Here is a 26,235-nt window from a genome sequence, read left to right on the forward strand (position 1 = left end):
TAATCACATCTGAAAAATACCTTTATAGCAACATCCAAGCTGGTGTTTGGCCGAAAACTGGGTACCATGGCTAGCCAAGTTGACACAAAACCATCACAGCTACTGTCAGCAAGTTACTAAACCTGAGCCTTAGTGTCCTCACTTATAAAGTAGGGATAAGAAGACCTACTTGAACGGTTGTTTTCAGGTCTACATGAGATTAATGGGTGTAAAGTGCCAAGTAGAATGCCTGGCACACAGTAGGTGTGCAATAAAAAGAAGTTATTAGTGGTACAAACACACAGCCTTTACAGGGAAGTCACTTTTAGCTTCTAGTCGCAGTCCCACCTTGCATGATGCAGTTGACCTTGGGTGGATTCCTTAACCTCACTGAGTCTCAGTTTCCTTCAAATGGTCTTCCAGAGTGATAATGAAATGATATAAGTACAAAAACACTATATGCTTGGCGCTTTGTATGGGCCTGATGAATGGGAGATGTTTGGAAGGTTGGGCAGGCCAGGCAGGGTGTGGCTTAAGAAGACATTCAGAAGTGGGGCTCAGGGCCTAGGTGATGGGCCCATCAGGTGAGCAAGTACATTTCTGAGAGCATGGATGGGAGGCTGAGGGAGGAAGGGCAGGGCTTAGAAAATCTGGTGCTGGGCTGGCAGGGCCTCTCAGAACCCCAGCCTCCCATTTGGAGATGCTTGGTTGCCCCCACCTCTGACTGGGAGGTCATGGGGGTGGGGGTGACGGAACCTTCAGAACCTGGTCCCTAGAATGGGAAGCATTCTGCCATCATTACTTTTGAGTAGGATGTGATGGTGATTTGGGGATTAACCCTTAAGCCAGGTGGTCAACCAGGAAGAAACAGAACCTTTATCTTTGGAAAGTCCACCACCAAACTACCACCACTTCAGTTCCCCCAATATACACTCACCCCACAATAAAACCTCCCACATAGGACGCATGCACTCCCACTGCAGTCCCTCCCCTCTTCTCCCCTGCCTCTCTCTGCCTGTGTCAGTTATTCCTGGTCCCTTTTTTCCCTCAAATAGGCAACAGGTGCACTTGCCCCATTTCCCTGCTGTCTCCATCCTCACCGAGGCCTCCCTGACTCTGTGAGGCAGCTTACACTTGCTTACCACCTGCAGCAGCCGGACCCTCGGGGCCCCTCACTGCCCTGGGCTAGTTTCTTCCCAGTACACTTAGGAGCAGCTGATTACCAACTGGGACCCCTCTGGGACACTCGCTCTGCTTCTCTCCTCACAGTCCAGAGCTCTGGGTACCTCAAGTGGCTGGTGGGGTTTGAGCATCTTGGCTCCTTCCAGGAGACGCAAGAGGACAGAGAGTAGTTCTTGTCCCAGGGGCTCTCCTGGCCTCATATGCAGAGAACCCCCACCTTGGGTTTCTGTGAGGCTGTTGGGAAGAGGAATGAAGAACTGAAGAAGGAAGAGGCTGGTCCCTGCCTGTGTGGGGCACACAGCTAGGAGACTGCAGAATTGTGGCTTTCTAATAAATAAGCATGACCCTGATAGCTAATATTTATACAGCACTTCCAAGTTCTAAGTGCTTTCTCTATATTAACTCCTTTACTCCTCACTGTGACTCTCTGAGATACCGTTATCTCCATTTTACAGAGGAAGAAACTGAGGCTTAAAGAGCCAGAGCAGGAATTTGAGCCCAGGATACTGGGCTCTTGCCCCAGGACCACTAGCTAGGAGTGGTGGAGCTGGGATTTGAACTTGGGCCTCATGGCCCCTGATTCGTGTCCCTACCCACTATGCCTGCTGTTTCTGTGCACCTGGAGGCTGACTTGGAGGTCGTTCAGAGTCCTCACCTTGAGCCAGCGGGGGGAGCTATCACCTCCCTAACAGTCCCGTGCACAGGGATGGCTCCTAAGACCCTGCACCACTCCCGTGCCCCTCACCTGGCGTTGCCACCCTCTGTCTTGTGTTCATGTTCTTACCTTTCTTACCTCTGCTATTTAAGGGCAAGGTCTGGTCCTGCTCCGCACACAGCAGGTGCTCATCAAATGTGTGTTGAATGAACAGAGAGGGTGGTATTGCCTCATGCTGCACCATCACCAACCAAATGACCACACACTGAGGGAGATGAGGAAGGTACCAGCAGGAGCAGTGAATAATCTGAAGTGATTGGTCACTGTGGACAAGACGCAGTAGTGGCGGTGGGCTCTGAGACTCAAAGCAACGTGTTGAGATGTACCATGTCTAGCAGAGGAGGCAGATGTGCAAGCCACAAAAGCACCACTGGCTACCAGAAGTGCCACAGGGTGGGGCTGGCCCATGGCTCACTTGGGAGAGTGTGGTGCTGATAACACCAAGGCCACAGGTTCGGATACCTATATAGGGATGGCCGGTTAGCTCACGTGGTGCTGAGAACACCAAGTCAAGGGTTAAGATCCCCTTACCAGTCATCTTTATTATTTAAAAAAAAAAAGAAAAAAAGTGCCACAGAGTGAACGTGCACGCAGATGCACACCTCAGAGGAGGAAGTGCCAGTGCCCGCCTGCCACACCATCTGCGCACATCTCCACAAAGGGTGATTGTTACGTGTTGTCTCATTTTCTGCCAGTGACTGGCCCTGTCAGTTTTATTGTCCCTGTTGTGATGCCTCCATCAGTGGCGGGTCATGCCCAGCCCCACCAGCCAGTTGGTGCTGAAGCCAGGACACCCAGGCAGCTGAGGACTGCTGACTCCCCAGACAGCCATTGGGTGCCTGCTATGTGTCCAGCACCCCACACAGTTCTCAGTGCTGGACCACAGCAGTGCCCTGGTGGACAGAGTTCCTGCCCTTGTGGCCCTTATGTCTAATAGGCAGCACCCAACAATGAACAAACACACATAGAGTATGTCAGAGTGTGACAAAGGCTATTGAGAAGACCAAAGCAGCTTCATCTTCCCAGAGCAAAACTTTCCCCTCCCAGGCTGCAGCCTCCTGCAGCACCTTGCCCTGGAGATCAAGGGAGCCCACTCTCCCCATCTAAGGGGTCAGTTATGTCCCTTAAAATGGCTGAAGCTGGGGGCTGAGGTGCTAGGCCATTTTAGGAACCAGGGACTTGTGTCACCCCTAAACCTCACCAGCCAGGAGGTGAGCAGACAGCCTGGTCACCTCTGCCTCAATCATTTGCCTCCTGTGCTCTCCTTCCTGAGGGCAGGAGGGAGTGGGCATGGGAAAGGAGCCTTTCTAGGACCCCAGGGAGTACTTGGGGAGTGGGGAGGAAAGCTTGAGAGGAATGGGATGTGCTTTGGTTGGTGGAAGGTGGGGACTTATTTACTGTCGTGGGGAAATCAAGGTCACTTGGCCTGTGTTGTAGAGGCATAGTACTGCAGGCCTAGAAATGTTAGTCTGGGCTCACTGCCATGGCTTGGGTCACCCTAAGGTGCCCTCCACTCTAAATGGCTGGTTCTCAGGTTTGTGGATTTGGTACCTGCCATTGAGGAGGTTGCTCAGTCATCAGAGAAGAGAGCAGAGGTTTGAAGGCTGGCATGGCAGAGGCAGGACAGGCAGGATGTGGGTCATGAAATCAGCACTGGCTGGGAATCGGGCAACTGAGGACGGGGAAGAGCGCATGGCTGAGTGTCCAAGGGAGAGATTCAGAAGAGACTCCCAGCAATTCTCACTAAGTCATCTGACAGCATGTACACCCTGAAGTCGTGGTAACAGCCAACTGTTTTCCTTGCTGACGCTCCCAAAACCATGGTTCCAACATCTGTACGTTTAATAGACAAAACCTGGGGAAATCCGGTGTGTTGCTCAGTCAACTTGAGTGGTACCTACACTCTTTCTACTCAAGCCGGCAGTTTCGTGGGAAAGAATTTGAGCTTGAGAGGTCCTTTACGGCGTCCCTGGAGTGCATGCAAGAATAAACTTCCTGAGGGGAGGTGGGGCTGGCACTGTGGAGGGCTGCACCTTGGCACTTTCCATGAAACACATTTCGCACAACCTCTGAGCCACAAGACTCACTTCCCAGGGACTGTCCAAAGATTATCTGCTTCCTCCCTCTTGCTCTCCTCCTCCCAAGACACAGCCCTTCCTCACTCCCTCTCCTCCTCCATGGTGAGTTCAGGACTGGACATTTCTGTGTGTCAGGCGCTGGAGGAAATGCTTTGGGGACTTTGCCCATCCTCCCAGAGAAATTGTCATTAACTCCATGTTCTAGCTAAAGAAACTGGTTCTCAGAAAGGTTGGCTCCCCAAGGCCACATGGCCCTCAAGTGGCCAAGGCAAGGGCAGTGGGGTCCTTCTCGCCCCCGCCTCCCAGGCCTGGCGGGGTGTGAAGCCGCCTTTGGTCTGTGTCCACAGACCTCTCCCGGAGCTCCTCGCCTCCCTCGCTGCTGGACCAGCTGCAGACGGGCTATGACGGTGCCTCGTGTGGCAGCCTCAACATGGAGTGCCGAGTCTGCGGGGACAAGGCGTCAGGCTTCCACTATGGTGTTCATGCATGCGAGGGCTGCAAGGTACGGACTGTGGCGGGCAGCTGCTGGCCCTGGGCTGTGGTCACATGAAGAGCTGACCTACCACAAAGGCTTTCCCTGCTGCAGGGTTGGGCCTTGAGAGTACCCACTTGGGAGTTCCCACCTGGGAGGCAGCCAGGCCCTTGGGCCTATTCCAGGCCTCGGTGGTGAAGGGATTCCCTGGTCAGGCCTTCCCTGCTGGACACACAGCCTCTCACTCAGTCTCTGTGGGTGGCTGACGCCCCCTGGGGACCAGCTCAAGAAGGCAGGCAGGACAGGATGAAGGTCTGGGGCTAAGCTGTCTTCCTATCTGAGGTCATGGTTTCTTGAACCTCAGTGCCTGAAGGGGGCTCTTTGAGAAAAAAAAAGGAAACATTACATTTCTTTTTCCAGTGATGCTTTTGGGTTCCTTCTCCTAACTGCACACCCATCAAAATATCACAAATTGTTTTATTAAACAACCACCTGGAAAATATACAAGCTAGTTACATTTATGAATATATCAAGTTCGCCACAATACAACTTTTGTTACCAAACTAACAAAGAAGCTTTAAGAACTCTTTGGGCATTTAAAGTAAATATGGTATGTGATTTTAATTATTTCAAGTTTTAGAAGTAAGTTCAAGAGTTGTTTTTTTCCTTCTCCCTCTCCCCTCCAAACAAAAATCCTGCCCGTTACTCCCAAATTTCCAGAATTTTTACATCTTTATGCATAATTAGGTTCTTTGGCGCAACCCAGTGGGATGAGCAGGACTCTCAACCCTCTCCCCTCCTGATGGCCTTTCCTCCCCTGTTCTTGGTCCCTTAGGGCTTCTTTCGCCGGACAATCCGCATGAAGCTGGAGTATGAGAAGTGTGAACGGAGCTGCAAGATCCAGAAGAAGAATCGCAACAAGTGCCAGTACTGCCGCTTCCAGAAGTGCCTGGCACTGGGCATGTCACACAATGGTGAGAGCCGGGTAGGGCACAAGGACTGCTGGCTCCACGCAGCCTGAAGCCAGGTTTCAGGGAGCACCCAGTGCAACCAGAGAGGGAGTACCCTTAGAGCAGTATCTGCACACAGGAAGCACCACAGAACTGTCAGCTATTGACTGCTGATCTGGGACTTGGAGCCTAAGACCTGCTGTTCCTCTGGAAGCCCAGCATCCACCATGGGTCCTAGGCCTGGGGCAGTCACCACCTCTTTGTACCTGAGGCTCACCCTCTCTGTCTCAGAGGGAACTTAGAATCGACCCAGCTCTTACGGTGTTGGGAACACCACTCCCAAAACTTCAAGCCTGTCTCAGATGGTGTGAAAATCTACTGCCAAGGCTTTCTTGGTTATTGAGGGCAGGCAGGAGCCAGTAAGTGACCACATGTGTCAGCTGCCAGGAGCCAGGCAGGAGTTTCTTGGAGGCCAGCCACCCTGGGAGACAGAGCCTTCCCTGCCTCATGCTCCAGGCCTCCTGCAGAGTCTTGTCTTCAGACGCGTAGGGTAGGCTATTACAAAGCCACCCACCCCCTCTCTACCTCTTTGGGTCAGACCCCCAGATGACAGAGTAGAGCCTTTTTTGTTGTTGTTATTTTGTGGCTGGCTAGTACAGGGATTTCACCCTGGACCTTGGTGTTTTCAGCACCACACTCTAACCAACTGAGCTAACCAGCTAGTCCGAGAGACTCTTATTTAAATGTCTTCATGGGTGGGTCAGCTGCTTGGTCAGCTTTTACCCATGATGCCCCAACTGTCTTGCATCTTAGAGGGTGGCAGGACCTGCAGCCTCCATCTGCAGCTTTTCCTGACTGATGGAGTCTGGCAAGTCTGGGGTTTAATCCCTCCCCCTCAGTCTATATCTGCCAGCCAGCGTTCCTCCAGTGGAGCAAGGGGATTTCCTAGGAAATCTCAGGGCTGACTGAATCCTTCTCCTTGCTCTTTCTCTTGGAGAAGCCAGATTCATATCCTGCTCTGTTACTAATGACTACAATTTTTGAGTGCTCACTATGTGACTACTCTTATTTAATTGTTCCAACAACCTAGTTAGTTTTTAGGAGTATTAGCCCCATTTTTGTAATGAAAAAAGAAAGGTGAAGTAGCCTGCCCAAAGTCCCACAGCTAGTAAGCTGCTGAGCTGGAACTCAAGCACAGGCCTGTCACCAAAGACTGGCTTCCTAACTGCCACATGGTGCTACCTCCCAGCCAGAGCAGCCCAGTCACTCAGTGAGTTAGGACCCTCGTGCACCAGCACTGTGGGCAAGACAGATAGAGGCCCTGCCCTCATGGAGCTTATGTTCTGGAAGGCCTGCCCAGCACTACCACTAGACTCTAGAGCTTGTGAGGGCCCTGGGCCCGTGCACCTGTAGAGGGACAGGGAGGCTACAGGGGCTGGACCCTGCCTGGGCTCCTCAATGACTGTCTCCCCTCCCTGTGCAGCCATCCGCTTTGGCCGGATGCCAGAGGCTGAGAAGAGGAAGCTGGTGGCAGGGCTGACAGCAAGTGAGGGGAGCCAGCACAACCCACAGGTGGCAGATCTGAAGGCCTTCTCCAAGCACATCTACAGCGCCTACCTGAAAAACTTCAACATGACCAAAAAGAAGGCCCGCAGCATCCTCACCGGCAAAGCCAGCCACACAGCGGTGAGTGTCACTGCTCAGCCTGGCAGTGTCCCAGGCTCTGGGCCCTGCTGCTGCCTGCCTGACTCCTGGGAGAGTCAGGCCCCCTCTCTCCCCTAACTTCATGATACAGGCAGGGGGCATTGGGAGCACATGGGTGGGGGTGCCCCGAGGCCTGGTCTCTGACCGGGCCTGGTTTTCAGCCCTTTGTGATCCACGACATCGAGACATTGTGGCAGGCAGAGAAGGGGCTGGTATGGAAGCAGCTCGTGAACGGCCTGCCGCCCTACAAGGAGATCAGCGTGCACGTCTTCTACCGCTGCCAGTGCACCACGGTGGAGACCGTGCGGGAGCTCACTGAGTTCGCCAAGAGCATCCCCAGCTTCAGCAACCTCTTCCTCAACGACCAGGTCACCCTTCTCAAGTATGGTGTGCATGAGGCCATCTTCGCCATGTTGGCCTCCATCGTCAACAAAGACGGGCTTCTGGTGGCCAATGGCAGTGGCTTTGTCACGCGTGAGTTCCTGCGCAGCCTCCGCAAGCCCTTCAGTGACATCATCGAGCCCAAGTTTGAGTTTGCTGTCAAGTTCAATGCCCTGGAACTTGATGACAGTGACCTGGCCCTATTCATTGCAGCCATCATTCTGTGTGGAGGTGAGTGAGGGTGGGGCAGCTAGGCTGTCCCCACACAGCCAGGCCTCCTGGGGGTTGGGCCCTCACTTCAAGGCACCACGCCTGAGTGATGATGGCAGAGAAACATGCAGGGCACTAATGGTACGTGCAGGATCAGCTGCATCATATGGAGATGGAGATGGAAAAAAGCAATGAAAAGAACTATGCCATTGTGTTAATGGGAGTTATTTATGGGTGGTGGAGAAATTTTCTGTATTTTTTGTGCATTTTTCAAATTTCAGCATGATAAATACAATAGTAACCATGCTAGCTAACAGGGGCATAGAGTTTACTTCATGCCAGGCACTGTTCTAGTTCTTTTCCATAGATTTAACTCATTTGGTCCTCACAGCAACCCATTGTGGGAGGTACTTTATTATCCCCATTTTACAGGTGAGGAAACTGAAGCCCAGAGAGGCCAAGTGACCTGCCCGTAGTCTCATCAATAGTGTATGGTAGAGACGGGATTTGAATCCAGGCGTTGAGTCTCTTAACCTAATCAGTAAAAAGAAACTATTGGCAAAAAAAACAAAAGAGGTGGGCCAAGACCACGGGTGGGGGGATTAGAATACTCAGTGAAGCTGTTACTGACAGGACAGGGCTTGGTTCTCTCACCACTAAGGAGTTCTGCTGTTCCCCAGGCCAGGCCACCCCCAGGTTGGGCATAGGGGCGCTCCTCTGCCCTTCTGAGACCCCTTGCGTGCTCTGTGTCCTCACAGACCGGCCAGGCCTCATGAACGTGCCGCAGGTAGAGGCCATCCAGGACACCATCCTGCGTGCCCTGGAGTTCCACTTGCAGGCCAACCACCCCGATGCCCAGTACCTCTTCCCCAAGCTGCTGCAGAAGATGGCCGACCTGCGGCAGCTGGTCACTGAGCATGCCCAGATGATGCAGCGCATCAAGAAGACTGAGACCGAGACCTCACTGCACCCCCTGCTCCAAGAGATCTACAAGGACATGTACTGAGGGGCATGCTCAGGCCTCCTCCGAGGCTCCAGTGAGGACATTCTGGGAGGGGCCCCCACGTGACTCTTCCGTTGACCAGCCCATGAGCACACACCCAGGCAGCAGCTCCCTCCCTCGTGCTCTCAGACATGCGGCCTCCAGCTCCCTGTGTGCCCTTTATCCCTCTTCTGCCTCCCCCCAGCTCTTTATCTTTGATGTTTCTCTCTTCCTCAGCTCCTCTTTCTTTTCTAATTTCTCATGTTCTCTTTCTTCCTTTCTCTCTATAGGTGTCCCTCTTCCTTCCTCCCTTGCCCTCCCTTTCTCTCTATGTCCCCATGTCCGGCCCTCTTTCTTGTTCTGTGAGGCAGTTTGTATTATTTCACCAGCAGCAAAGAACAGGACCACTGCTTCTGCCCACTCTTTCCCCACACCTGCAGGCTTAGAGGCCTCACCTCTGTCTCCTGTCTTAGAGCAAAGAAACACTAAGCTCTCCAGGCCTGGCTTCCCAGGGAAGCTGAGCATGGCCTGGACTGACTGCAGCAACAGCCTGGAGTCAGGGGGGTCCCTGCTGTGAAGGACAGTGGGGCAGGGGCCTGGGCTGAGAGCCAGATGCCTCCCCCAGATTCTCACGGCCCCCTGAGCCTGGCTCCCCTGACCCAACCAACCCCACTGACCCCACTCCAGCAGCACATCCCAGCCCACTGACACCCAGCATCCTATTCTTCACACCAGTTTTCCAGGCCAAGGGCACTGATGGCCCCCGGCGCTGGCGGCTGGGGGCACCCTCCAGCCTGTAGGGAGGTGGAGTTCCCTTCAGAGGTGGGCCATGCCCCCATTGAAGAGAAGCAGGTCTCAAGGGAGGGAGGTAGGGTTGGTGGTTGGAGGGAACAATTGATTCTGACCCCAGGACTCGGAAGGCCAGGGAGAGCTTGGAACAAACCCTCCATCAGCACCCCACTCTCCCCGCATCCTGTAGCAGCTGCCTACATGGTGTCAGCACCCAGAGCCAGGGCCCAGCCTCAAACAGGACTGCTCCTTTCTCTAGCCATGAGATGTTGGCACTGGCTCCAGGCCTGCCCCCCCCCCCACTCCCGGAGCTGCTACTCCAGCACACACTGCAAGCACTGAAATCACTTTACCTGCAGGTTCTGGGCCCCTCATGCTCCCCTCCCCGAGGCAGGTGAGTGCTTAGCAACAGGCCTGCAGGTGGACAGGCAGAGCTGCACCCTGTTTCCAGGGCTGGGCCACATCTCTGGGTGGGCAGGAGTGTCCTGTTGAGTCAGCCCAGCACCTGCTCACAGCAGGAGCTGCTAGAGATAAACTGATCCTGTCCTGATGTCCATTTGTCCCAAAAGCTCTGCTGCCCTTCCTTTCCCCTGTATTTGACTCAGCTGGTTACCTGGAACTCTCCCTGCACAGCCTCTGGTGACCAGGAACTTTGCCGGGCGCAGTGCCACACCCCCGGCCCCTGCCCTCTGCTGCTTGCTGCTTTCTGCTCACGGGCGGAGGTGCACTCAGCTCAGAGAGGCTGAAGCAGTGTGAAGTGCCACATCTTAGCAGGAGGGCAGAGGGCCTGCCCATGCTGCTGGGGTGAGGGACTGGCTAGCGTCTCAGAGCAAGGTGGTGGGAGAGCTGGGGTTAGAGCCTAGGCTTCCTGGGTCCTCTCTGGTCCTCCTTCCCAAGGAGCCTTCCCATCTGACTGCAGCTCTGGGAGGACATGCCCTAGAGAGAGGAAAAGCCCAGTGTCTGCCCTGCCAGCGCTGTGGCCTTTTATGCCCTGGGGTCACTCTCTATATACAAGGTTCTTCCCTCTCCCCTCCCGCCTGGCTGACCAGGGATTTGGCTGAAGGGTGCTTCCTTTTGGGCCAAGGCTATGAAGGGAGAGCTGCTGTGCCTGACTGACCCCCTCCCCACCACGTGCCCTGTCCCTACCCCCCACCCAGGTCTGGTGCTGAGGATACAGCTCTTCTCAGTGTCTCAACAATCTCCAAAATTGAAATGTATATTTTTGCTAGGAGCCCCAGCTTCCTGTGTTTTTTAATATAAATAGCTTAAAAAGACTCATGGAACTTTAAATAAATGGGAATTAAATATTTAAGAGTTGACTTTAAGCTGATTCAGTTCTTTGCGTGTTTTTGGGGGGGCTGTTGGGACTCCTGCCTTTCCTCTTTATCCAGTGCACAGAGGGGAAGACATGGGCAGGCAAAGGAGGCTTTGGGATGCTGTCTGGGGAGGTCACATCTGGCTTGTGGTTGCTGGCTGTCTTTCCCGTCACCTTCTGCACTGCTCACCACTGTCAGTGAGCAGGGGCTTGTGGAAGACTGAGGAGATGTGTCCCTGCCCTGCAGTGTGAGGGGGAGAAAGGGTGTACACGCTCTGGAAAGGCTGGCTGGTGCCGTGGCATGCACGCAGGGTGGGTGGTGTGGGCCTCTGACAGGGACTTGGAAGGCGCCTGTAGGGAGCAGTGTGCCCTGGCCTTGAACCGTATGTGGGACTCGAGACACCAAAGGCAGCTTACCATCCCCACAAGAGATCAGAGCTTTCCTCAGTTGACACCCCAGTTTTCTGACATGCTGCAGAAGGGAGTAGAAGTTGGTACAATTAACCTGAAAAACAATTTGGCAAAGTCTAGGAAAGTTGATGCACTCTGCTACCCTGCATTTTCCTGTTGAAATGTGTGTGTGGATGCTGTGGGGCACCACCAGGGTTCCACCTCTCAGGACCCAGGCACGAGTTTCCATGGCTGCCGTGAATTTCAGCTGCTAAGCTCACAGCTCAGGGCCTCTCAGAGCATTGCCTTTACCAAAGGGAGCTGCCTCATCCAAGGACATGCACACCTCATCCTCAGGGGCAGCCTGTGTCCAACACAGGAATATGAAGGCCAAGCCTTCTTGCCACAATTTGGGACAACCGGAAGGATCATTATAGCTCCGGAGCTGAGGCTTCTCATAACCACATTGCAGTTTAACTTCTCCCCCTGCCTAATTCTGCCTCCTTCAGTTCCTCCCAGGTGTTGTTCCAAAGAGCATTCACTGGTAAGTGTTGTGCGAGTAAACCTCCAAATCTGTTTCCCGGAGAAGCCAACCTGAGACAATACCCAGGTGTGAAACCCACCAAATTACACCAAGACTCATATACATGTTCATCACAGCAATAGCAAAAACTTGAAAATAACAAAAATGTTCATCAATAGGAAATAAACTTAATATGTGTATACAATGTAAAAAAAGGACTAGAAGAAATATATGAAAAAAAATGTTTAATCTCGGAATGGATAGACCTTTCTAGTATACAGGAAACTTAGAGTCTATAAGATAAAACAAATGAGGCTGGCCAGCTAGCTCAGTTGGTTAGAGCACAGTGTTGGTAACACCAAGGTCAAGGGTTTGGATCGCTGTACTGGCCAGCTGCCAAAAAATAAAAAATTTTAAAAAGTTTGCATCCCAGCCCCTGCTTTTGTAAGAATGTGAAAAGGAAGAACTGCGGATGTTGGAGATTTTTTTTTTTTTTTTTAAAGATGACCGGTAAGGGGATCTTAACCCTTGACTTGGTGTTGTCAGCACCACGCTTACCCAGTGAGCTGACCGGCCATCCCTATATGGGATCCGAACCCGTGGCCTTGGTGTTATCAGCACCGCACTCTCCCGAGTGAGCCACGGGCCGGCCCAGAAATGCCTCTTAAACATATGAAAAGATGCTTAACCTCAATCATAAGAGAAATGTAAACTCAAACTACAATGAGTTACTGGTTTTTTACTTGCCAAATTAATAAATACCAAAAAGTTTGATAACATTGTGTTGGCAGGGGTGTGCAGATATAAGCACTCATACTGTTGGTGGGATTGTAAACTGGGACAGCCTCCATGGAGGGCATGTTGGCAGCACCTATAAAGATTTTTAAAAATAATTTTGACCCAGCAAAAGTAAAATACATTAACAAAAACATCCAGGACTATTGGTTTCCCAATCTAGTGTTTCAACCTACTGATAGACATAGGAAGTTGTTAAAATTCAATTTAAAAATGTCTCTTTTAACTTTTAAGTGAATTCCTCTTACTTGGTCTTTTTTAATTTTCCCAACTTATCTCCCACGTGGGACAGTGCAGTCTAGTGGAGAGAGCATGGGCTTTGGAGAAGTAAGATGGTAATTCAGGGAGTCTTAGAAATGGTCAGGGTTGGAAGGACTCTTAGAGGTCATGGTCCCTCTTCCTTAACCTCCCCGTCTCCTCACACATATATTGTGTAGAAACTGAGGCCAAGGGCCAGGAGTACCTTGTGTGAGGTCGCATCAGGTCTCCTGGCTGCCAGAGCATTGTTCTCCCCCTGCTGTAAGCTCTCACTGAGCTACTGGCAGGCATGACCTCATTTCAACCTCACAACAACTCTTATCAGAAAATCAGGCTTCCTGGCTGCAAGAACGTAAGACGACAGACTGTTTACCTGGGAAAGAGAGTTATGATAGTATATTACCAGTTCTCAGAACCTTCAGGCAACCCAGTCACCAAACTTGGAGGCTCATCAGCCAGGAACAGTGTTCCCACTGGACTGCTCAGCATCTTCATTCCAGGGAAGAGAGGAGGAAACCCCAAGACCCACACTCCAACAGGGCCCAACCTCTGCTGGCTGCGCTGCTCTCAGGACCAGCTGTAGGTGAAAGACTTGCTGAGACAGGGAATCTGCCTATCCCCCAGCCCCAGCTGGCCATCAGGGGTAGCGGTACTGTGGTGAGGGTAAATCTACTCCCCGTTGCCTGGTCCAGTGGGTTGCTTGGGGCCGTGGATTTCCAGGAGTGCTTACCAACCCCAGCATTAGCCAGGCTCCAGGGAGTTGCAAGGAAGAGGCATGCGGCCTCATCTATGTGAGAACCCTATTAGAGGACCCATGGGGAGGTGGGCTTAGGGTCACTCCCAGGCCAGCACCATAGGCCTCCTGGGGGGCAAGAATACAGGCTCAGGGTCACATAAATTTCAGTCCCAGGCCAAGTGACCCATCTCTGAATACAGAAGGAATTTATACCACCCATGAGAGGCTCTGATTGGCTGACTTGCTACAGTCCAGTTTGGAGTGTCCTCATTGGACAGAGCCTCAGGCACGTCTCCTCCTGGCCGTCTCTCATAGTGGTCCTTGCTGGGGCATTGACACTATTCTAACTTCTTGTGAACAGGCTTCCCTGACAAACCACAGACCAGACGACAATGGCTTTTTGTAGAAACAACATCATGGACCTGGAGGCAGGTCCTGGAGCTTCCTGTCCAGTACATGGCCAGTTTGGATCAGCCTCCCTGGACCCCAGGCCCACTCACACCATCGTCCAGCCTGTCCTCTGACCTCCCCACCAACCTCAGCTCCACATGTGGGGCTCTGGGGTTGTGGGGAGGCTCCTATCTGGCCGCCTCAGTTATAAATCCCACTCGGACAACACAAGTCACTTCTCCAGCCCCAGGACTCCCAGCCTCTTCAGTCTTTAGTCCTGGGTCCCAGGTCCTCATGGCCCCCTCCCAAGTCACCCTGCCTTCTCAGACCCTTAGAGTACTTAAACCATCCCCCAATTTCCTCCAGTAATCACCTGAAGATTCTCGAAGGCCTTCGTACCCCACCCCATTCCTGGAGCTCCCAGCCCCCTGGCCATCCTGCCTCCACCCTCCATCCCTCCCACCAGCAGGCCTGGAGCAATGGGAAGGGGCAGGCCTGGCCTCGAGCCCCTCCTCCCTTTGGCCCCACCCAGGGAGCGGGGGTGGGGGCAGGGGTGCGGCGGGTAAAGGAGCACCAGGGCAACCCTGCTGGGTTCTCACTACAGCCTGCAGCTGGGATGGACCTTGCAGGGCTGGAAGGCAGTGCCCATGGAGGGGACAGCAGCCCCCTCTCCCAGCAGCCATGCAGATAGGGAACTGGATCTCAGGGGAACAAGGAAGGTGGGAAAAATTCTTTGGGGTTCAGCCTGGCCATTGAAAGACCAGTCTCTGAGAATTTGGGGTGCATCCATGGAGGAGGGGTTTTTTTGCCCCCTGCCCCAGCATTGGAAGGATCTACAAATCATCTCCTACCCCTGCATAGTCCAGAGGAGGAGACTGAGACCAGAGGGGAAACAACATGCCAGGGCTGCCCAGCTGATTGAAGGCTGGCTCAGAGATGACCATTGAGGAAGAGGAATTCCCCGCTTGCCTTCTTCTTCTCCCACCCAACAAAGGTTTCTCTGCCCCAAAACACCAAACAGCTCCATGTGAGTGGGATCTGTTCTCCTGGTCACCGTTGTCCAACACTTAGGACAGTGCCAGGTATTCATAAATGTTTGGATGGATATACTTCAGGATGAACGCCAGTAGAGAGTCATTTCTTTGGGTGTCCCAGCTCTGTATCAGGGCATGCTAGCTCACTAGGTCTTCCATCAGACATTTACAACTTAGCACAAACTCATTTTGCCAGTAGCTGGAAGAGAGCAGTTTTCCAGAGAGAATTGAAGTTTGAGTAAAGAGGGATAATTGTGGAGCATGGGGTCTCAGTGTGAAGTGGTTTTCCCGGGCTGGGAAGAAAGGCAGCCAGGCAGTAAGAGGGAGGCAAAAAAAAAAAAAAAGGATGTTTACTAAGGGAGGTTTACAATGGTTCCTTCCTGAGCAGGGTCAGGGAGGTGGCAGCCGAGACTGTTTGGGCTCTCAAGCTATAAAGTCCCTGGTTGGGGGCTCATTCAGCAGGCTCCACCTTGCCTCTCCTGTCCCCAGCTGTACCCTTCTCAGTGCCCACCTCTCAGTCCAGTGCACTGCTCAGGGCTCCACTGCTCCAGTCCCCTCTTGGGCTCCTCCAGCCACCAAGCCCCTTTTGTTGCCTCCCCAGGCCTGAGTTACATGTGACCTCTGGCTGCTCTGTCCCCACTCCTTGGTCTCAGAACTTGACATGAGAAATTCCCCAAATTCATCAGCCCTCACCCCTGACAAGTCAATCTTGGTTAACTAGAGAATTATTGGGCTGAGTGAGGCTACCTGAGTTATAGTCTTAGCTCTTGTTCTGAGTCCCAGGCCAGTTACTCTGTCGGAGCCTCAGAAAACAGGAAAAATGACTCCTGACTTTAAGATTTATTTTGAGGATCAAATGAACTAAATTGACATTTCCCCAAACAAAATATGTTTTACAGGTATGTGAAGAGGGGTTTGGGTGGAGGGCCTAAGTAAACAACAACAAAAAGGGCAAGTTTAAGCAATGTGGGTTAAATTAAATGAAACAGGTTCCTTTGCAGGGCTTATCAGAGCCTTTAATATGTTCATGTACAATGAACACTATACAACACACCTCTAAGGAAATTAGAAGGAAGAGTTTCTCCAATTGCTCTGATCGCGAAGCCTCTACGCCCTTTTCCTGTGGCTCATCTAATATGCTGAGAGTTCCTCTGGACATGCTGGGAGAGCTCTGTCACTGGACTCCTTGGGCTTGTGAAGGAGCTGTGTGATGGCCTCTGCAGGCAGTCCTGGATGTCCGCCTCACGTGGGCCCTTAGGAAAAGGCAAAGCTTCCCTAGCACCTCTCCAATTGGTGGACTGGGGACAGGAGGCCTGCAAGCCCCTGGCTCTGAGGGTGAGATGAGAGGCTCCTCCTCCCAGGGCTCACCCACCCCTTCCACTGTGACTCTCTCACCTCCACCCCACCCCTGCACCCCACCTCCCGAACTGTGGCTGTCACCCTCTGATCTAGCTCTTACTTCTACCCAGCCTCCTCCTGCCTGCTTCCCCCATTTGCCAGGCATCCTTCAACATTTTTATTTGTAAACCTCCCAAAAGAAATCTGAAAAGTCATATATCTCCTCGACACTCTAATGTTTTTCATCGTAAACACAAATTGTTGCAAAGGTTGTAGTTTCTAATATATTATAAGTATTCCCATTTCACAATCAAATGATTACTTTTTTTTTTAATCCCCAAAGAGATTTTTAAAAGATGCTTTTAAAGAGAAGTTACATACTAAATCAAATGCTTTTCACCATTTCTAAATCTTTCTTTTCCAAGGCTGGCACTTCAGCCAAGATTTTGAGGGACGTGTTCAAGGCTCTTAGCCCACAAGAATTTGGTCTCAGTATTCCCGTGGGAGCTTCCCAAATTTTCTAAGCCATGTGGTGAGAATGGTTGCAATGCTCCTGATAGCCATGGGTACCACCAGGCTGGCACAGGCTGTAGCTAGGTGTAGAATCTCAATCCAAGACATTTCAGGCTGCTTGCTCAGTGTCCTCTATCAGTGAGCTTGCTGTGTGAGCAGCTGATCAGAAATGGCAGAGAGCAGGGTGGATTTGAATAAGTATGTTATTCTTTTAAATGTATTCAATGACATTTAAATGCCATGGAGATTTAACATATAATGTCATCTATTTAAAAAAAATTAAACAGATGTTTACAGTTTCACATTATTACCTTTTCTCCCTGAATGACTAGTCTTGTTCTACTTTCCCACAGAATTTTATCCCAACATAAATATTTTTATTTTCATAAATCTTTTATGGATCATAATCATAATATGTTCCTAAAACAAAAATATTTGTGAAACAAATATAATTTTTTCCTAAATTTAGCTATTTTTAGTGCTCAATTGATCTAAGCAACTTAAATATACTATACACTTTATTAAATAACAAAAATTTTTCTTTAGAAAATTTTCTCCTGAGATAGATGGGACTGTTGCTTTTAAAATTTTTTTCCCCCAAAGCTAATGTGTCCATGGGTAAATATTGCTTATTGCAAGAAGGAGACAGGGTTTAACATAAATTCAGTCTCTATTTTTAATCTTTATACATGGAAGCACTTGGAAATCTTGTTTACATAAAATAAATGGATGGGAATAAAAGATGCTTTATTGCAGTCAGGGCCCTTAATTCTGTGAATTTTCTTTGATAAATGTCAAAAATTAGATAGCGGTCTGTTATCACTAATTACTGTTCAATGATCTTACACTGGGGCTGGCCAGTTAGCTCGTTGGTTAGAGCATGGTGCTGATAACACCAAGGTCCAGGGTTCGATCCCTGTACCAGCCAGCTTACAAAACAAAAAAAATTTTTTTTTAATGATCTTATACTCCAGGCCCTCAACAGCTTCTGTAAAACTAATAATTATTATTATAAGTATATTTTCATTTAATAATATACTAATTGTAATAATAATTATTGTTACTAATATCACCCCAAAGGCCTCCCCTGACCACCCTGTCTAAAGTAGGTCCCTAACCTGCCAGCCACGCTATGGCTATTGCTTGTTTATTTCTGTCAGAGCCCTTGTCATAGGCTGCATTTGTCTTGGTTATTTGTGCCCTTTTTGCAGGGACTGGACTGGGGAAGGAAAGTAAGATGAGTTGTGCAGGGTTGGAGCCTGTCTTTATTCAAAAGTGATATTTGATACTTTGTTTAGTATATATTTTTTTGCATTAATTTGTTTTGTTTTTGTTTTGGGTTTTTTTTTTTTTTTTGGCAGCTGGTCGGTATAGGTATTCAATCCCTTGACCTTGGTGTTATAACACCACTCTCTAACCATCTGAGCTAACCAGCCAGTCTGCATTAATTTTGATCTTTTTAAAATATTGCCCTAAGATATTATTTCTCTTGGTTACTTAGTTTTTTTGGCATCCCCTGAAATTTTGTGTTTGAGGCGAGTGCCTCGCTCACCTGCCCCCGGTCCTGGCCCTGGTTTCTTGGTTCTTGGCTCCGTGACCTCAGCATGAGCTCCCCAGGCAGGTTCTGAGCTGAGTCATCAAGTAGGTGCTCCCCACGTTGTTATAAGGACCATGTGACCGACAGCCTGGCATCTTCGCCAACAAGACCGGGTACCTACTACCCATCTTTCCCTTCCTCCACCTGCTTCTTTGCCAGGACCTCACCCTCGGACACTCTCTGGGGAAGATGTGTGAGCCACTCTGCAGCAGACCCTCAGCATGGCTAGGCCAGTGTGTGTTCTCATGGGACTAGAGTGGCCTTTGTCCCTGTCCCTGCTGCCTTGGCCACTTGGAGGTGGGCTCATTTCCTTTCCAGGCAAGGCAGGGCATGAAAAGAGCGGAGTTCCTCTCTACCTTGTACCTGTCCCAGACCCTGGCCCTAGTAGATTCTCCCTAAATATTTGCCCAACTCATCCTCCTCCCACCCCTGGCCTCAAAAGCCCCTGGATGGGGCCGAGCCGTGGCGCACTTGGTAGTGTGCGGCGCTGGGAGCGCTGCGACGCTCCCGCCGCGGGTTCGGATCCTATATAGGACTGGCCGGTGCACTCACTGGCTGAGTGCCGGTCACGAAAAGGCCAAAAAAAAAAAAAAAAAAAGCAGCCAGCATTAATTATTGGGCTGAGCCCGTGGCGCACTCGGTAGCGTGCTGCGCTAGCAGCGCGGCGACGCTCCCGCCGCCGCGGGTTCAGATCCTATATAAGGATGAGCGGTGCACTCCCTGGCTGAGCGCCGGTCACGGAAAAAAAAAAAAAAAAAAAAAAAAGCCCCTGGATGATAATGATGATAATGATGATGATGATGATGATGATGATGACGACGATGACGATGACGACGATGATGATGGTAGGAGTGATGCTAACAGTTAACATTTACTGAGGGATGCTCTGTGCCAGGTACTTCACCTACATTGCCTCATTCAAGATTGACCTTGCCCCATGAAGCAGGTACTATTATTACCCCCACTTTACAAATGAGGAAACTGAAGCATGGAAAGTTTAAACAACTGTCCAAGCTCACACAACCAAGAAGTAGTGGTGCCAGGCAGAACTGGCTATATAATTGTGGGACCCAGTGTAAAACAAAAATGAGGGGCCCCTTGTTAAAAAATTATTAATAATTTCAAGATAGCAACAGCACAGCATTAAAGCAAGTGTGGGCTCCTGTGTGACTGTACAGGTCTCATGAGCCAGCCCTAGGACCAGAATTTGAACCCAGAATTCTGACTCCAGAATCTATAAGACTCTACGCTTGGAGGAAGTAAAGGTAATCACTGTGATTTATTGAGCACTTGCTATATGCATTGTGCAAAATCTTTTTTTTTTTTTTTTTTAAAAGATGACCGGTAAGGGGATCTTAACCCTTGACTTGGTGTTGTCAGCACCACTCTCACCCAGTGACCTAACCAGCCATCCCTATATGGGATCCGAACCCGGGGCCTTGGTGTTATCAGCACCACACTCTCCCAAGTGAGCCACGGGCCGGCCCATACAGTCTCTATTTATAAGGATCCCATAGGCAGGAACTAAAATGGGTCTGGGCATGACTCAATCTCTTAGGAACTTTGTCTTCAGGGCCTGTTGCTGGGGGTCAAGCTGCCACTTTGCTCACAACAGGAAGGAGTCCCAGGTCTGCAGATACTTCCAGCAAGGCTTCTACTTCCATGGAGATCGATGCAGGTAAGCACCTCATCTCCCGGACTGGGGAGGGGGCAGGGGGAACGCTGGAGGAATCATCCTTCATGGACCATGTACCTTCCCAGTGCTGCTTCTCTTCACTCAGCTCCAAGTTCTAGGCTGAGCTAGCTCTGGGGCCTGAAGGGCTATCCCAGTCTCCTCATTCTCTTCTTGCCCCCTACAGCTGTCAGCACCCAAAGCTCCCCTGCTCCCTGGAGTGGGGCCGCTGTCATTCAGAGCCACATATTGCCCTGCCAGGGCCCCAGCTAGGATTGACCCTCAGGGGCTCTGAGCCCACCTACCTGTCCTCTGTGGTGGTGGGCTGGGGCTGGGCCAGGGCCTGCAGGGGCACAGAGCCTGGCCTGGAGGGGCTGGCCAGCAAGGCTCAGGAGGTTGGTGGCAGTTCCTGGAAGTCCCTGTCTCCATCATGTGAGTCATCAGGGGCACTGCAGGTGGGCACAAGTAGGGTTTGAGACCAGGGTTCCTGCTGGCCTCTGAGTGGGGGTTATATTTCCTTCCACTCCTCTCTCTCCTCAAGATTCTCAGCTGGAGGGAAACTTTCCTCTGGCTGTTGCTCTCTGTGTTCTAGAAGCAGAATACCATGGTGCCTGTGGAGCCAAAGCACCTAGTTTCAAATGCTGGCTCCACCTCCTGGTAGCTATGTGATCTTGGACAAGCACTTAACCTCTCTGGGCTTCAGTTTTCTCATCTACAAAAAGGTACTGATAATAGTACTTACTACACAGGGTTGTTTTGAGGGTGTGATGAGTTCATACATGTGATGTACTTAGCACAGTACCCGGCACAGAATAAACACTAAATAAATGTTAGTGGTTATTTTAAACATTATTGCTCTAAATTCGTGCTAACAGAAATATGTGCCACATATATACTTTTTGTAACAGCTTTATTGAGAGATAATTCAAACCAAAAAATTCACTGGTTTACAGTGTATAATTCAATGTGTTATGGCATATTTACAGAATTGTGCAGACGTCACCACTACCTAGTTTTAGAACAGTTTCATCACCTCCCCCAAAAAACCCATTAACCACTCTCCATTCTGCCTCCTTCCAACCCCTGGACCATTAATCTACTTTCTGTCTGTATGAATTTTGCTATTCTGGATACTTCATGTAAATGGAATCACACAACATATTGCCTTTTGTTTCTGTCTTTCACTTGACGTGATATTTCAAGGCTTATCTATGTTGTAGCATGTGTCAGTATTTCATTCTTTTTTATGGGCAAATAATATTATTGTATGGATACACTGTGTTTTGTTTATCCATTAATCTGTTGATGGATATTTGGGTTGTTTCTGGTTTTTGGCTATTATGAATAATGCTCCTATGAACATTCATGTATAAGTTTCATATAAACATATATTTTCTTTTCTTTTCTTTTCTTTTTTTTTTTTGGTGGCTGGCCAGCACGGTTGAACATATATTTTCATTTCTCTTAGGTATATACGTAAGAGTGGAGTTGCTGGAATATATGAGTACAGCAATTCTGTTTAATATTTTGAGAAACTGCCAAACTGGGCTGGACAGTTGCATACCAGCTAGTCATCAAAAATAAATAAATAAAGTAGCTGTACTATTTTACAATTTACATATGTAATTTAAATTTTTCTAGTAGCTACATTAAATAAGTTAAAAGCAACAGGTGAAATTAACTTTAATAATATATTTAACTCAATATATCAAAAATTATATGGCCAATATTATCATTCAACATATAATCAATATAAAAAATTATTCATAAAATGTTTTAGGGTGTTTGTACTGCATTTCAAAACTCCATATGTTTTTTACACTAGTCACAAATGTCACTTTGGACTAGTCCACTCCAGGTGCTCAATTGCTGCATGTGGGTAGTGTTTACCGTATTGGACAGCGCACTTCTGAATGGTTACACTAGAGACTTGTAATTCTCACTGGACTCTGAGCTCCTTGGAGGCAGAACTTGGGGCCACCACAGAACCTTGCATTTAGTAGCCACTCATGGTAGATGCCACATTAATGAGTGAATGAGTAAATGGATCGTTTTTCCTGACAGCTGCTGACGGCAATCACAGCCACTCCCAGGAGTCTCAGCCCGAGTCAGACCTTGACTGGGGACTCATGGCCCCACTTCAGAGCCCAGACCTTGAGGTGCAGCAGGTAGTAGGGGAGGGAGGTGGCAGAGGATGGCATGCTGGACCTCTGGGACACCCAGACCTGCTGGGGGAGGAGGGGGACTGGAGAGGGCTACATAGTCCCTGGAGCTGTATTTGGGGGTGGGGGAGAGTGTCTGACCCAGGCCTGGCTGCAGGGGAAACAGGACAGTCAGGGGGTGGCCCGTGGCTCACTTGGGAGAGTGTGGTGCTGATAACACCAAGGCCATGGGTTTGGATCCCATATAGGGATGGCCTGTTGCTTGCTTGGGAGAGCGTGGTGCTGACAACACCAAGTCAAGGGTTAAGATCCACTTACCGGTCATCTTTTAAAACAAACAAACAAACAAACAAAACAAACAGGATAGTCAGTAAGGACGTGGTGTGCGGCATCTGCGTGGACAAGGTATGGGACAAGCCAGAGGCCAAGCAGGTCTTCAGTATCCTGCCCAGCTGCACCCATGCCTACTGCCTGAGCTGCCTGGAGGAAGAACCAGCAAGACTTCCTGCTGGATGTCGTTAAGTCAGTGTTGTGGAGGGGCCAGCAGGGAGGGAAACGTCCCAGAGAGATGTGGGCTCCAGGATGGCCTGTGGGCTTGTGACTATTCTCCCACCTTCTGCCCCACCCCACTGCACAGGGCCTGTCCCCAGTGTCGTGTCCATTCCAGCTGCATCATCCCTCACAAGTTCTAGGTGAGCAGGGGGCTGAGAAGGCGCAGCTCATCAGGAACTTCAGGGCTCGTGCCAGGTCAGGCTGGCAGGGGGAATGTGGCACGGGGCTAGTGATGGGGGGTAGGAAGCCCCTATTTGATTCTGGCTCAGCCATGGTTCCCTGCCTGGATCCCTCAAACCCTGGAAGTTCAGGGAGTTCAAGATGACAGGCGAGGGCATGAGCTATTTTCACTCTTCCAGAAAGTCCAGTTAGTAATGGAGAGTGACTGAGACAGCAGGAACAGCAGTGCCAGTTTTCTCCTCCAGCCTGGCACAAGATCAATGCAGGACAACCCTGGGTCTTTCAGCAACATGAGAAGCTCTGCTTGGCTTTTATTTCTGAATTTATTTTTGTTTAAAGACAGGAAAGTAAACTGATATGAATATGTGTTGTTTATTTAGATGATCTTTGAAAACATAGGTAAGGAGACTGAAAGGCAGCCCTCGTTGATGGGAAAAAGTTGCGTAGATTTTAGGAGGACAGGCATTTATCCAAAATCTGGAATTAGCTACAATTCCACATTCCCAATTCCACCTTCCCAAAAGGTTTATTACACTTGATATATGCAAAGTTCATTTGGGTAAAGGGTGGGATAAAGAGGAAGGTCTTGGGCTGGCTGGTTAGCTCAGTCAGTTAGAGTGTGCCTCTGATAACACCAAGGTCCGGGTTCGATCCCTGTACCCACCAGCCACCAAAAAAAAAAAAAAAAAAAAACATAAAAGAGGAAGGTCATATCTCTACCTGTGAGACATTCAGCCTTGTTCTGGAGATGCCTGGGTTTTGCCTGTGGACTGTAATAGCTGCATCAACAAAGTCACTGAGGGAAAAACTAACATAAGTGGATCTCATGGGGGGGAATTATTTGAGCTGGGTATGGAAAGAAGAGTAGGGACTCCTCGTGAGGAAGAGAATGAGTGTCCCAGGTAGAGAGAGGCTGAAATAGGGAAACACTGGCAGCTGGGATGCCAGCTGGGAGTCTTCAGAAGGAGCCTCTAGGCCAGAGGGGAGTACCCAGGCCTAGATATGACAGGAGACAGCATAGACAGAGGGTTTGTGTGGTGACAGGCTTTGCATCTCATAAACTGCATGAGGTAGGGACTCTTACTATCCTCACTCTGTAGGAGAAGAAACTGAGGCATGGTTGGTGTGACTTCAGTGAGGAAGTGGGGTTTGAACCCCGTGTTCTGATTTATAGCTCGTACCAGAAGGAATGGCAGGGAGGAAATCAACTTAAGGGGAAGGGCTAGACGGAATGACCTACTGACCATGAGGTTGAAAGGAGAATTTAAGATGACTGGTGTTTCCAGCAAAAATGGTCACAGGTCTGGTGCTGTCACATGAGGGCCAGGAGAGGGAAGCTGATGAAGAATCTGAATGGGTCACATGTGGGGTTTTTGCAGGCTATTAGATGGAGGGGTTCCTGGCACTAGGTTTGGTCAAACATTGGGAGGAAGAGGAATAGTTGTTTAGAGGGATTTCCAGGCTCTGGCTTGGGTGGTCAGTGGGGTCCTGCATCCACAGTAGGACTGTAGGACGTGGGAAAGGCTCGGCTATGTACTGGAATTGAGTGGAGAGGGATAACACCAGAAAAAGGCTACAAATGTGTACTCTACTCTTCCCTCCTCATCTGTCTTTCTCTGCACGAAGAGAGCTGGTCTTGCTTAAGTGGATCACAAGTAGTATACGAACCCCTCTTTGTATCTGACCTTTCATAGAGTGAAACGTGAAATCTAAGGAATAGAAAACTTCTTAAATTCATTAGCCAGCAACTACCAAATCATAAGGCCATCCCTCAGAACAGGACATTGTCTAACTTGGTTAGAGAGACACATTTATGGTTATCTGCTATCCCTCCTCCTTTGGTGTATTACTAAAACTAAATTGAAGGAAGGCAAGGATGCTCTCAGGGCCACTCCTGGCCCAGATGGAGACAGAATTAGAGAAAGGCACCCCTAAGACTCTGTACTGCCATCTGCTGGAAGCCAGTCAGAATAAATGTAAAATCTACACTGGCTATGATGCTAGCAGTGCCTGCTTCAACGTGATAGTTTTGTGCAATGTACAACCTGCCCAACCTTATGTGTCAGCCTTGAGTACCCCTTATACCTGGGGCAACAGGGCTTGAAGGCAATGGTCTTCTCTCCTTCTGCCCTCTCATAGCCAGATCTGATGCCAGTTCTTCATGCGGGGGAATGGCCGCTGCCCCTTCAAATCTGACTGCATCTACCTACACCAGCTCCCAGCTATGGCCTCGGCCTCTGGTCATTCCTGGCCGAAGAGTGTGCAACTGACCTCTGGGTGTAAGGTGGTAACAGCAGAAATATGGGGCAGGGGAGGCTACTGGTCATGGCTTATGATAAATGTCTGTGATAAATGTAAAACCTACGTATGATGTCTGTGATGTTAATGGTGCCTACTTAGATGTGGCACCTTTGTGCTGTGTATAACCTGCCCAACCTTATGTGTGAGCCTTGAGTTCCCCTGTTTCTGGGGCAACTGGGGTTGAAGCTAATGGGTTTTCACTGATTTTTCTCTCTATCCTAGGTGCTGGGCTCAACATCATTCCTATGGGGTGCTGAGCCAGAGGATGATGTGTTCTTCATGGACTGTGTCCTGGCCATGGCCTTCTGGGGTTCAGAACTCCTGCTGGATACCCACAGTTCTTACCATGGCCTTCTGAAACCAGGATCAACTTGAGGGTGATGGGGGTGATGGGAAGGGGTTGCTAGGTGGTAGGACTTTCCCTTTTGGGGCTTGGTGGGGGGCAAAAGTAGCAAATTCTCCATCCCTATGAACTGTAGAAGTGACCCAGCTAGGGAACATGGGGAGGGGTGGAGGGCCCTCAGAATGAGGAAGGGTTCTCACCTTCTTGCCAGGGCCTTGGTTTTTAACTTTGCTCTTTTTGAAAGAAAACCAATAAAATGCATCTAAGCCATCAATCACTGCTGGTGTCTGAAGAGTGATCTGCTCAGTCCAGAACCCACTCCCAAAGGGAATAAGGCTTCTTCTGCATTCAGTCTGTTGCAATATTACCCATCACTTAGCTTCTGAAAAACCTCACTGTACGCTCATAAGAGAATGAGAGTGGAAAAGGCAATAACATCTTTGCATTACAAATATCGCAATGACCTCATGAACTCTGTGAAAGGGTCTTGGGATGCCCCAGGATCCTTGAACCATGTTTAGAACTCTGTTCGCCTTCCAGATGGCTAGAATGCAGCCCTTGATGGGCAGAAGCCATAGCCATACAGATTAAAGCTGTAATTGAGGATGGGCAGGGCAGTGCAGCTGTTTAGCATTCTTGGCCCTGCCCACTACTTGTCAGGGTCCGCCCCCTCGACAGCTAGTGTTTGGAAGAC

The 26,235-nt window shown here is 49.9% G+C and overlaps 1 protein-coding gene across 3 annotated transcripts in view; it reads left to right on the forward strand.

The window, feature by feature from the left end:
- The window catches only part of PPARD (peroxisome proliferator activated receptor delta), a 78,460-nt gene extending 67,706 nt beyond the window's left edge, over positions 1-10,754 (forward strand). For 2 of the 3 annotated variants that reach the window (XM_063096400.1, XM_063096399.1), the window contains 5 exons: positions 4,302-4,456; positions 5,262-5,400; positions 6,860-7,062; positions 7,242-7,692; positions 8,430-10,754. In XM_063096400.1, the coding sequence (XP_062952470.1) occupies positions 4,302-4,456; positions 5,262-5,400; positions 6,860-7,062; positions 7,242-7,692; positions 8,430-8,677 (1,196 nt within the window). In that variant the 3' untranslated portion in view covers positions 8,678-10,754. The remainder of the gene's footprint in view (positions 1-4,301; positions 4,457-5,261; positions 5,401-6,859; positions 7,063-7,241; positions 7,693-8,429) is intronic. The other variant, XM_063096401.1, reaches the window with a different exon arrangement.
- The last annotated feature ends 15,481 nt before the right edge of the window (positions 10,755-26,235 follow it).

This window comes from Cynocephalus volans, chromosome 5 (assembly GCF_027409185.1).
Source record: "Cynocephalus volans isolate mCynVol1 chromosome 5, mCynVol1.pri, whole genome shotgun sequence".
Lineage (NCBI taxonomy): Eukaryota > Metazoa > Chordata > Mammalia > Dermoptera > Cynocephalidae > Cynocephalus > Cynocephalus volans.